Source organism: Andrographis paniculata, unplaced genomic scaffold (assembly GCF_009805555.1).
Source record: "Andrographis paniculata isolate CXL003 unplaced genomic scaffold, ASM980555v1 Contig54END, whole genome shotgun sequence".
Taxonomy (NCBI): domain Eukaryota; kingdom Viridiplantae; phylum Streptophyta; class Magnoliopsida; order Lamiales; family Acanthaceae; genus Andrographis; species Andrographis paniculata.
Window position 1 is genome coordinate 4,587,745 of NW_026137589.1, and position 12,078 is coordinate 4,599,822.

General features: G+C 38.4%; 3 protein-coding genes across 3 annotated transcripts; 1 reads left to right on the forward strand and 2 right to left on the reverse strand.

Annotated features, from left to right (window-relative positions):
• The first annotated feature begins 187 nt into the window (after positions 1–187).
• Positions 188–3,967, forward strand: LOC127255640 (PR5-like receptor kinase). Its single transcript, XM_051281288.1, has 11 exons — positions 188–260; positions 511–684; positions 765–1,461; positions 1,556–1,599; positions 1,697–1,795; positions 1,896–2,065; positions 2,205–2,415; positions 2,516–2,753; positions 2,835–2,985; positions 3,070–3,617; positions 3,782–3,967. The coding sequence occupies exons 2-10, from the start codon at positions 627–629 to the stop codon at positions 3,376–3,378; spliced, it is 1,977 nt and encodes a 658-aa protein (XP_051137245.1). The 5' UTR covers positions 188–260; positions 511–626; the 3' UTR covers positions 3,379–3,617; positions 3,782–3,967.
• Positions 3,968–4,170: 203 nt separating this feature from the next.
• Positions 4,171–7,051, reverse strand: LOC127255644 (phosphoribulokinase, chloroplastic). Its single transcript, XM_051281292.1, has 5 exons — positions 6,271–7,051; positions 5,694–5,778; positions 5,311–5,395; positions 4,969–5,210; positions 4,171–4,541 (listed from the first exon to the last, which is right to left on the reverse strand). The coding sequence occupies exons 1-5, from the start codon at positions 6,831–6,833 to the stop codon at positions 4,290–4,292; spliced, it is 1,227 nt and encodes a 408-aa protein (XP_051137249.1). The 5' UTR covers positions 6,834–7,051; the 3' UTR covers positions 4,171–4,289.
• Positions 7,052–7,620: 569 nt separating this feature from the next.
• On the reverse strand, positions 7,621–11,396 carry LOC127255645 (secretory carrier-associated membrane protein 4). The gene is made up of 12 exons (XM_051281294.1): positions 11,173–11,396; positions 9,903–10,007; positions 9,747–9,809; positions 9,515–9,548; positions 9,300–9,422; positions 9,026–9,088; positions 8,833–8,926; positions 8,701–8,746; positions 8,551–8,618; positions 8,317–8,365; positions 8,172–8,237; positions 7,621–7,889 (listed from the first exon to the last, which is right to left on the reverse strand). Exons 1-12 carry the CDS (start codon positions 11,230–11,232, stop codon positions 7,857–7,859), a joined length of 804 nt encoding a protein of 267 aa, XP_051137251.1. The 5' UTR covers positions 11,233–11,396; the 3' UTR covers positions 7,621–7,856.
• Positions 11,397–12,078: the final 682 nt, after the last annotated feature.

The following is a 12,078-nucleotide window of genomic DNA, read 5'->3' on the forward strand; positions in this document are numbered from 1 at the left end:
GAAAATTTAAAAATTTGAAAAAAATAAAAATTTAATATTTAATTTGATATTTTATGAGAAAAAAATATATTTGATACCATAGTTTTTAAAAAAATAAATAATACAAAATAAATGAAAGTGTATTGCTTAAACATAGCCACGCAACATTTTAAAATTTTGTTTCTGTTCAGATCAAATTTTGTTTCTGTTCATATTGCTCCTGCTGATTCAGAGGCTGCATTGCTGTCCAATCCTGATGTTTTCGATGTTTCAGTTAGCGGGTATTGAATTGACTATTTTAGTTCTGCCCTACATGCTTGTTCTTGATCAATTTTGCTAATTGGAATTTGCTCACAAATTTCCGAATTGAATTGGCAAAGGGATGAAGTCTGGAAGACAGATAATTCCCGTAGCTCTTCATACTTTTCTTTCTTGAGGATCACGTGACGTTTGAAATTTCAAATGATAGATGCTGGCAATCGTGGACCATAGAAAAACTAACGTGTTTGTTTGTTTGGGTTAACCGAGAAGGTTCGCTGAAATATCATCAGTTGTCGCGACAATGGCAATGGTGAAGGCAAGAAAATGCCGACGGGAAATCCTGAAGTGCAGAATTATCCGCTGTTGGGGAAGAAGAAGCGCTTTTAATGGAGGTGTCTGGTTTCGTGCTCTTTACTTTAATCCTCTCTAGTTGCTCTACAACAGGTAATCAAGCCAATTCGATAGCATTGCTATAAGCCCTAAATTTATGGTTTTAGGGATTTACTGTTCAGTTCGCCTTGCAGGAGTTCATTCATCGGCGAATTTCACCTTCGCAAACAGGTGCGACTTCACCGTCTGGCCGGCGATATTCACGACTTCCGGAGCCGACAACGGAACGGGGATTCAATCGAGTGGATTCACTCTGCGGAGCGGTGAATCGGAGATCGTCAGGGCGTTTGGGGCGTGGGTAGGTCGTGTTTGGGGAAGAACGGGCTGCAGCGAGGACTCAAATGGAAGTTTCAACTGCGTCACCGGCGATTGCGGCACGGGGAAGATGGAATGCGCCGGCCACCGCAACGTCCCCACCGCTACTACGGCGGCGGTATTCGTTCTCGCCGGAAACAACGAGATGGATTCCTACTACGTCAACCTTATCTTCGGGTACAACCTCCCGATACTGGTGGAGCCGCACGGCGGCTCCGGCGCCGATTGTAGAACCACGGAGTGCGTAGGCGATCTTAACAGAGTTTGTCCGGTGGAGTTGCGAGTGACCGGAAGCAACGGCGAAGCAATCGCCTGTAAGAGCGCCTGCCAGTCGTTCTTGGAGGAGCAGTACTGCTGCCGTTCATCTTCTCCGAATCAGTGCAAACCCTCAGAATACTCGCAGGTGTTCAAGAGGGAGTGTCCGCAAGCGTACACCTACCGCCATGACGAGAAATATATGTATTACTGTAAAGAGGCCAATTACAGCATAACATTCTGCCCTTCAGGAACTCCCAAGTAAGTTTACACTTCTCTAATTGGATTTGAACAAAGATGTGTGTATTCACTGATTGATTTCAATGCTTTTTTGATGGGGAATTCGTAAGAGTAGACGGACTGCATTTTCAACCCCGAGATCTTCACCTCCATCTTCAGGTAAAGTTTAGTTGGTCGATTTATGTAATGCATTTGAAACATTGATACAAATGAATTCAATATGGAAATGTCAGATTGTTTTCATGGCAAATTGCAGGAATGAAAAGGAATACAATGATCATCCTTGTTGTGGTATTCTCTGTTGTGTTGATCATGTTGGTCATTGTACTGATCATTGTGAGGAAAATTAAACAAGGTTTAATTCTAAAGGCCGTAGTTTCTTTGTAGATTCTCTTTTCGATTATGCGATTGTTGTTTTCTTTCTAATGGTCGTAATTTGGATGATCATACTACAGTAAGAAGGGATAAACAATTACGCGAACTTCTGACGCTAGAAGGTTATGAAGAAAGGGAAGCCAAGAATCAAGATCTTAGATTTTTTACTTATGAATCAATCCTCTCTGCTACTAATAGTTTTTCCTTGGAAAATAAATTGGGAGAGGGAGGTTTTGGATCTGTCTATAAGGTAGATTGGTCTTGATAATTAGCGATTTCGATTACAAGTTATTGCATTATTACAAGTGCAAATCCTATAGTTATTTCCTAAAAAGACGACCAGAGCCGGATCTTGATTTCTTATGTTACCAAACTTTGTAATGTTACAGGGAATAACTTCATCAGGCCAAGATATAGCAGTAAAGCTTCTCTCGCAACGATCGGGGCAAGGATTGCTCGAGTTTAAAACCGAGCTGATACTCATTTCCAAACTGCAGCATGTGAACCTGGTTAAGTTACTAGGGTTGTGCATACATGGAAACGACAAAATGATAATTTACGATTACATGCCCAACAGAAGTCTCGATTTCTTTCTCTTCGGTGAGTGTAGTTTACGTTTAAGCAGTTTGATTTATAGAATGAAGTTTAGTACTCTAGCATTGATTTAAATGTGAAGTTCTTCTTCTGCATCGAATTACAGGTTCTACGATGAGGGAACAGTTAAGCTGGCAACAAAGGTTCAGCATCATCGAGGGAATCGTTCAAGGGCTGCTCTACCTTCACAAATACTCCCGACTTAGGATTATCCACCGAGACTTGAAAGCAAGCAACATATTGCTCGATGAAAAGATGAACGCCAAGATTTCTGATTTTGGACTGGCAAGAGTTTTCGAACAAAACATAGATGAAGCTAATACAAATAGGCGCGTCGGGACATAGTAAGTAACAGCTTATTGCATATGGTTGAATTTAATTCTCGATCTCACACGTCTAGGACTGTTTTCTTGTCTGATCGACAGTGGTTATATGGCTCCTGAGTATGCAATGCAGGGCATATTCTCCGTCAAATCTGACGTATACAGCTTCGGAGTGTTGGTACTTGAAATTGTGAGTGGCCAGAAAAACAATAGCTTCGACCACATCGAAGGCCCTCTAAGCCTCGTCGAATATGTAAGTTCTTATATTTGTAATATCCGTTTCAATTTCGCATATACCCATTCTCGATTATTACACAGAACCTGTGAAATTTATTAGGCCTGGGAGCTTTGGAGAAAAGATTGTGCACTTGAACTCATGGATCCAGTTTTGAAGGATTCTTGTGTTCCCGACCAACTTCAAAGATGCGTTCATATTGCACTTCTATGTGTCGAAAATCGAGTAGCGGATCGACCTGGTTCAGAAAATGTAGTCATGATGTTGAAGAGCGAAACGGCGAATTTGCCTCATCCAAAGAATCCGTCATTCGTATCAAGAAATAATGTGATCGGAGAAGTGAAGAGGAGCTCAACGGATTCGACATTATCGATCAATGAAGTCACCCTTTCCGAGGTAGTAGGAAGATGACCTTTTACCAATTCTGTTACAGGCTTAAGGTGGAGACAGACATTCATATCTTCTTGCATACATCAAAAGTGATCTCTTCTGGACATGAACTAAAACTGCAAGTTCGACGACATTTGGAGAAGATATGCGATTATATATATATATATATGTATATGCATTGTCTTCGACGGCATTCGTACGAGCAACAAGTTGAAGGTTTCTGATCCTTTTCTTGCTCGCGTTACTGTGGAAGCAATGGCGTAAGTTTCTTACTTTGACAATTTTGTTTTCTTGATACTTTCGAACTTTAGTTCCTGGCATTATTCTATATATATATATATATGTATATTTCGTATTCGAATTTGAAATTATATGTAGTCCTTTAAGAAATAAATTTCTTTTCTCATCGAAGTTTTTTTGGCAGGTCTCTATGGGAAGTCACTGTTCGAACATTTTTGGGTTGTTTTAAGTATCAGGTTGTTTATTTTATTACCCTCTGATATTACACATATTTTTGTGTATGTTAATGTATGTGTTTATACATGCACACAAATTATTAGTTTTGTATGTGTATTAAGTTTCTTAACTGGTTGTCTTAAAATAGTCTGAATTTTTTTTTTTTTCACTTTTAGTCCTTCCGATACTAGAGATATCTCGCTAGCATGGCATGCCGGATGAATCGTGTCTTGCAAACTAATTTCTATTTTTGTTGACTTTCCTAAAGTTCCTATTCCCATTTTATACCTACAACATTTATATCTCTACCAATATTTTCCCTCATTATTTCAAGATTGAATGTTACCTCTGCTCATGTTTCTCTATAACTGGAAAGTCTTTTCTTTTAAAAACAATAAATACATTCATACATACATTCATACATACGTGCATTCATACATTTCCGCCGCTGCTCCGGCGACCGGAAGTTGCGATTCTCAGGCCTTGGAAGCTTCCAACGGCGCCGAAACCTTGTTGGAGATGATCTGCTCATAGAGGTCCCGAATCTTCAACCCGACGATGGTTTGGAACAGGCCCGTCCCGTTGTTGCTGCCAGGGAAATCGGCGTGCTTCAGCATTTGTTGCGTGACTTCGCCGTAAAATTTGGTCGAAATGTTGCTAAGATGGCTCTCAACATATATCAGCTCGTCTAGCCGGTCGAATTGCCCGTCCATTTCCAACACCGATACCTACGAGTACAAGAAGAAACAAGTTCATACATTTTTCTCACTAACATCAAAATATGTAAGCTTTGATCATAAATTCTGGTAAATGACTATTTCACTTAAAAATTTAAAGTTTTTAGATAAAACGATCATTTAACATGATATCAGAAGTAGGATGTCTCCGTATTCGAGTTCCACTGTTTTCTATTTCACCTGAAAATTTAAAATTTTTAGGTAAAACAGTCATTTAACCTGACATCAGAAGTGGGATGTCTCCGTATTCAAGTTCCACTGTTTTCTATTCGTTATTTTGTTTACGTGCAAGATTTGTATGTGACAAAAATTAATTTTGCACGTGAACGAACATGTTGGTTGACTTCATGATATGTTTTAAATCTTTAGGTGAAATGATCATATTATTTAACAAGTTCGTTTTAAGGTTTTGGTTAACCTCGTGGCCGAAGTAGGTGTCGGGGCCGTAGGTGAATTTGATGCCAGGATACGAGCACGTTAGCTTTCTCCCGCAAGGGATCCACGAGATCGTTGAGCCTTCGTCGAAGAGGTACACCGGGTTGAAGTACTTTACGCCTTCTTTCATTATAAGCCTCACTCTCAAAACCTTCCCCTCGTCGTCCGGGATGAGCTGAGTCGGGAGCACCTCTATCACGGCGTCAGCGTATTGCTTCTGAGGATCTGCAACAAGAACAACGATAAAGTTTATAAGAACATATATAAAGAACACGAGAAATGATCCGCGGCTAATGTATTTCTAAATTATGAGGAGAATTGCGACCAATGTAAGCGTCGAAATCTGGTTTCCGGGCTTCAATGCTCGCCTTAATGCTTTCGAGGCTATGCCCTCTTTCGGCCATATCCCTCTGCATTAGACCATCCAAATTATAATCAGCATAATAACAACAGTCATATATAATTCTACCTCAATCATATACTTGATAGAAGGACATTTAAAAAAAAAAAAATTATAAAAATTTAAGAATATTTTTAATGTTAAGTAGAATAACTACAAAATATAAATATGACATTTAGAGGAGGACAAATGCAGTATATAATTAATGAACTATTTTTTATTAGCTTAAATTTTTAGATGAGAGAGTCATTAAATTAATTATAGGCCGTAGACTTAGGAGTAACAATAAAGTCGAGGAGCTAACTAACCTGTATTTTCCACGCGAACTTAACTTCGTTGCTGATGTCTAGATATATACTGAAATCCAATAGATCTCTAACCCGAGCATCGTACCTTGCAACGACACGAAAAAGATTGTCCTAAGCCATCAAGAAACCATTTTTTATTTTTCACAAAAGAAGATCAAGAAGCAACTTCAAAATGTAAATAATATCTACAGATTGATCAAATTCAAGAAACTAAATTCACAACACTGTTTAATGAAATACTTTTCATATCATAATACAACCAAAATTAATCGACAGGGATAAGGGATTGTGTGGCCAGAGTTTACATCAAAAGATAAGGTTTCGAACAATCTTCATTCCTCACCATACAAATTAAAAGATAACTCCAATCTCTTACATGTAACATAATTTACATAAAATCAAAATAAAAACAGATACCCTAAAACCAATTCATCGAATTTAAGAGACGACCAAGCAAGATATTTTCAATATTTAGACTTTAAAAGACATTACACACTCCCATACCAATTAATCAAAAATAAACTAAAAGATGATCCTACAAATTCAAAGAATTAAGGCACAGAAAATTGGGTCTTACATTGGATGAAGACCTTCAATGACAAAAATCTTGGGGGGTTTAATGAGCTCAGGAGGGTCAAGCAAACCAGTGACATGATTATAAATAGGTTTTTCGACAGGAATCCCTTCTTTGATGGCTTTAACCTGTTCATACATGAGATCGAAATTGTTGGCCCTGGGATCAAGAGCAGTCACACCTTTCTCCTTTCTACCAGTTCTGTCGAGGGAGTGATAATCATCTAAGCAGATGACAGTGGTGGTGTCACTTATGAGGGTGTTGGAATCGGGGTTGCCGCCCTTGGGGGGCTCGGCGGCGCCGCCGAAGACGCTGGTGAGGCGGCGCATGAAGGTGCTCTTGCCGCAGCCGGAGTCGGCGGCGAGGCCAATGACGACGGTCTTGTGATCGGCTGAGCAGGAGATGGTGGTGGAGGTGGAGGTGTCAGAGGGGGGCCTTTTGGGGGTGGATTTTTTGGGGGTGGTGAAGAGGAGGAGGTGTTTTTGGGTGAATCCGAGGTGGGGTTTTGATGGGATTGAGCAGGAGGAGTTGAGGGATTGGACTGTGTACATGGTGGAAACCGCCATTGCTAATTAGCTTCAGCTTTGGGGAGCCACTTGTTGAATTTCCTCTCCCTATCTATCTGTATAGAGTTGTGGTGAGAGGAAGAGGAAGAGGAAGGTGGTAATAGAGATACAAGTGTGTATGTATATGTGGGGGTGGGGTGGGAGATTCTGTGACTACCCCTACCCCTGGTTTCGGACAAATTTGGAGGGGATTTTGAGGTGGGAGAGGAGGGAAGCGAGGACTTCATGGGGATTTGTCATTTCTCTAAGAGGATGATATGATTTTATTTTATTTTTGTTGAGGAAAAATGAATTTTGGCCATTGATATTTTTGTTTGTTTGTTTGAAGTGAAAAAGAGGAGAGGGGGAAGGAAGTGTAGTTAGAGATGAGATAAGAGAAGGCATGGAGGAGGGAAATGGATATGATATTTGGGTGACACGTGGCGTGTGGATAGTAAGTGTGAGAGGATGAGGTGAGAGTAAGGATCTTTCTAACACACACCACACCACACCACACCACATACATGCATATGTATATATATATATGCAACAACATGTTTGTATCTATAATTTTACTTTTGTGTAAATTTGAGATCTTTCGACAGTGTATTGGCTAGTTTTATTGCATGGAAGTGATCACGTATGTGCTTTAGTTTGTTAGAGAGGAATGTCAGATGATAACTGAACTTTGGGATGTGTGTGTGTGTGTCTATTTATTGTAAAATAGAAACTACCTAAGCTGTATTTATGAATATGAATGATGATTTATGTATTAAAAATTCATTTAGCAGTAGGTGCAAGAAAAATGTGGGCCATAAAATAGGCATATAGAAAACATGAGTAATTATGTAAGTATGTCAATCCAAACAAGAGCATGTAACAATATCTGAATCTGAATCTGAATCTGAATCTCAAAAAGCTCTTCTCAAAATGGACATAAACAAATAGGAATATGATGAAGAGATAGATAGTCACAAATCTATATATACTTTACTTTCAAGGAAAACGGCTGCCTCGTCCGACTTCTACATCCACTTCCAAATCTCATTTGTTTCCCCTGAAAAATGTATATACTTTCTGCAAAAGGAGGGGTATATGTAAGCAAGTAATATCGATATATATTAGTCGCAAGAGTTAAAAATTTTACGGTAGATGAGGATAAGTAACATCAGGCAGGCGTCGATCTTTTAGAGTTGCTTCAATGGTGAGAAGATAACTTTACCGAACTACTTAAACGGGAATAGCTTTATATATGTTACGGGACTATTTTACAGAATTGAAACTGTATGGTGTAAATGATTTCCCATAGAGCAAATGTAGCAGAAAGTATTGTAGAATTGCAATTATCGGTCGTCTAACCTGTAGTACCCATAAGCTTAGAAGTGACTCCAAGCAGAACAAACCAAAACCGATGAGGTAAAAGATCTGCATTAAAACAAGGCATCACAATCATGTACTTGAACAATATTAAAAAGCAGCGCAGATAATAAGAGAGAGGACTCACTCCAACCAAAACACTGTCAGAGAAGACATCAATAGCCGCAAGGATTCCACTGATATCAGAAGAGGAAAGAAATATGTTAGTTCATATAATCTAAGACACCACATACCTAAAGTATAGTCCGCACCCACTATTTTAGTAGTACACTACGGTATATAATTACTTCCTCAAGGTACATTTTGGTAGGATATCGTAATTTAAAAGTAGAAGCAGAATTATTTGTGTAGAAACCCTTACGTGAATGATTTTCCATGGAAGACAATTGGTGGTGCAATAGCGGCAAAAATACAAAATCCAATATGGAGCTGCAAGATATCAAATAAGTCAAAATAAATCAACTCCCAAAAACCAGTTAAATCACCAATAATTGTCGAGTATTAAGCCTACCATATAGAGCAAGAAAAACCAGCCAAACCTCAAGGCACTATCAGTCCTGTTGATTAAAATCAGAAGCAGAATATAACAATTATTTCCAGAATTTAGAGTGGCCAAAATAGGCAACAAGGATGATAGATATACCTCATCGCACGATACAGTGGCCTGTACCATAGCACATATGAGAGTGGGCACCCCATTAGGGCATATATAATTGCAAGGAAGAAGATCTTGACTCCTACAAATAGTAATCAGTATTTTTGTTTCAAAACACTAGCATGTCCATTGAAATGCATCATAACCTACAGGTACAAGAATGAAAGAAAAAAAAACTTACCACCGCCTTTTATCCAGCAAACAGTGATTGCAACAACATTGAACACAAGGCAAAGTACAATACCTGTACAGGAACACTCAGCTAAGATTGATAATAACTATTGTATTAATCAAAACCATGACTCAGGAATAAAAGTTAGACCAAAAAGTACAATTTTTCCACAGCATGGCTGCCACTGAATAAGCATAGCAACAATTGACTAATTCACTCTCAAAACAAGGAAGATAATTTGTTTGAGAAGCTTCAAAAAGATGCACACTTAATTGATACGCACCTAACCAACTTGCAAACGCAAGATACTGCAACCTTTGAGCATGAACAGGTATTTCATTTGCTATATCATGATGGATGATCGGGAAAAATGGAGGCCAATTTCTATTGTCGACGGGAATATTAGCTGAATTGAAGAATCATTAGGTAAATTAGAAGCAGAGAAAAATAAAAACAAGGGAACTGCAAACAACATTCCTAGCCATGAAACTGTCTTACCACCAGCAACAGTATCTTCTCTCCGTTTAATCTCCTGCACAAGCCAAAATTACTCATGTATAGAACTTGAAGCCAAGATAATTACGTAACATACTAAAATGTACACAATTACACATAACATATTTGAACTATTTGGTTGAGTTGTATGGTTACAATAAATTATTATCACAAAGATTTTGGCATCTTCACAGGAATATATCTGTAGCAACTGAACCCTAACAAAAAAACTGACCCTTTCTCTCCTGTTTAAGTCTGCTTCCCAGGAAGCTAGTTCTTTCTCCTTTTTCTTGGGATCCTGTGAAGTTTAAATAACATGAACAATTCAGAATTGAAGACTTTCCTGTTGGTACAGCAGAAGCTCGTACAATAGCACTAGTGGACTCATTACATTCATGTTGTCTAAAGGTATATCCATATTAGCATCATGTTTCTGCCCAAAGCCGAATGTATTAGAAACCACTTTAGGAATGCGTGACTTCGACCCAGCACCATTCTGCAATAATCCCCCAACATTGGGAAATCAGACAATAAAAATAAGTAGAAGATGGCCAATAGCATCAATCAACATTCAAAAGCACAACAAAACAAAAATTAGTTATTCGAACCTAATGAAATTTAGCACTTCCATCAATACAGGTAAATATTGTGTGCTGATTGAACTCTTTAAAATGTATTGGATTTTAAGGAGCTACAAGCTGTGCCAGATCACTAAATCAACAAGTCAAAAATTTCACCAAATGCCATGCATTGCATATGATTACTTCGTTCAAAAGTAGATGGGTCATGGGTGTAGGCAGCTTTCAAGCTAACAATCTAGTCACTCAACTTGTGATAATTATCAGCACTCAGGCATGTCTTAAACTTCATGCCATCTAACCTTGCTTCTTATAAGCTCAACTTGAAATTGAGTGGACCAGACAGTGAGATGAGCTAGGGCAGTTTATAAACTAGCACAATTTATGCTGCATTGAATTGACAATAGCCAACGCAGCTAACTGAGTTACTGGGTATTGCATCAAGCCGATAATCACAACCGGGCGGCCCTCCATTGAATAGGAGAGAGAATCTTTTAGTAGAACATAAATTAGTTTAAGTAGAAACCTACAAAAATCTCAAACCTAATGCATCCTTCAATTTTCCGATATAAAATTTCACCAGTCTGATTAACCATTAATTTTAACAAAAATCACAACTACAACAACAGACAAACTAAGATACGAGGACAATATATATATATATTTCATACTACACGCTCTCCGTATCACTCCTAGAAATGCTCCTCCGCAAAGTTGGAGCTGCTCGTGGCAAACAACCGTAATGCTATCAACAATTCCCATCATATGCACATTATTTAGAATTCCAAATTTATTTTCCCTTCTACTACTAGGAAATTATCCTTCCGCGTCGCTTCTCAATCCTAAATTTCCGAATCCGTATCCGCACCTCAATTCACCCGTAAATCCAGCTCAGTTAAATATATACATACATACATATATATATATAGCCACAAGCTTCGGATCTGAATCAAATAATCACTAATTCACCACAAAAACCGAGAGGAATCAACCATAGATATACACCAACAACAAGCCACCACAAATGGTCTAAAAATAGGCAGATCTAACAAAAATATTTCAAAAAAATACAGTATCCAGTACCGAAAATGGATTGACTTCAGGCTCCTCCTCGAACGGATTACGATCGTTGCCGCGACTCATTGCAACCAGATTCTCCTCAAGCAAAAACCTCGTTACCAAGGAGGTTAATGCGGCGGTTATATATATATATATATGTATATAGGTAACAGCGTACGAATAATAAACACGATAGAGAGAGAAAATAGAGATATAGGGAGAGTTCGAAACAGCACTGACAGTCTGGGTGTATTGCTTTATTTGCCGTTTTATTACGAAATAAGAACATCCAATTTCCGCATTTGCCCTCCAAACTCCATAAAATTACGATATGGCCCTTCTCTGGCGGTGGGTTACGATTCGGTGTGGAAAACCTCATGGATTGCCCACTTCAGCGTCTATTCATAATGCGCCACGTAGACAAGGAATGACGTGGAGACCATTGCTGCTTCGTCCTCTTTTTTTCTAGTCTTTTAATAAATAATTTTATAAATTTATAAACAAACAGGCCCTACATTTGTCTTTCGCCAGTTTGGCAGACCTTACCTAAAGTGATTAATTTAATTCATAATTAAATGTATTAACCATAGGTTATAACGTTCTCATTAGACAGCAGATTCCTCAAAACAAATAAATTACCACCAATTCAATATTAATAAAAATAAAATAAAATAACCCGACCCAGTTAAATCTATTTTATTAAGATCAAAATGGGTAGAAAGAACAATTTTTAAATAAATTCAACACATACTCAAAGCTTGTATGTGCTTGACCCTCAATACAAGATGCAGCAAAATTGCCAAAATGGACTTACACATGATTGTGGCCAATTGTAGTCCAAAAATAGCTGCAGGAATTAATCAACCTGGAAATCTACATAGAAAACAGCCTCCTGAGGGAAGGATCTCAAAGCTTTTTGGCATGTTTACC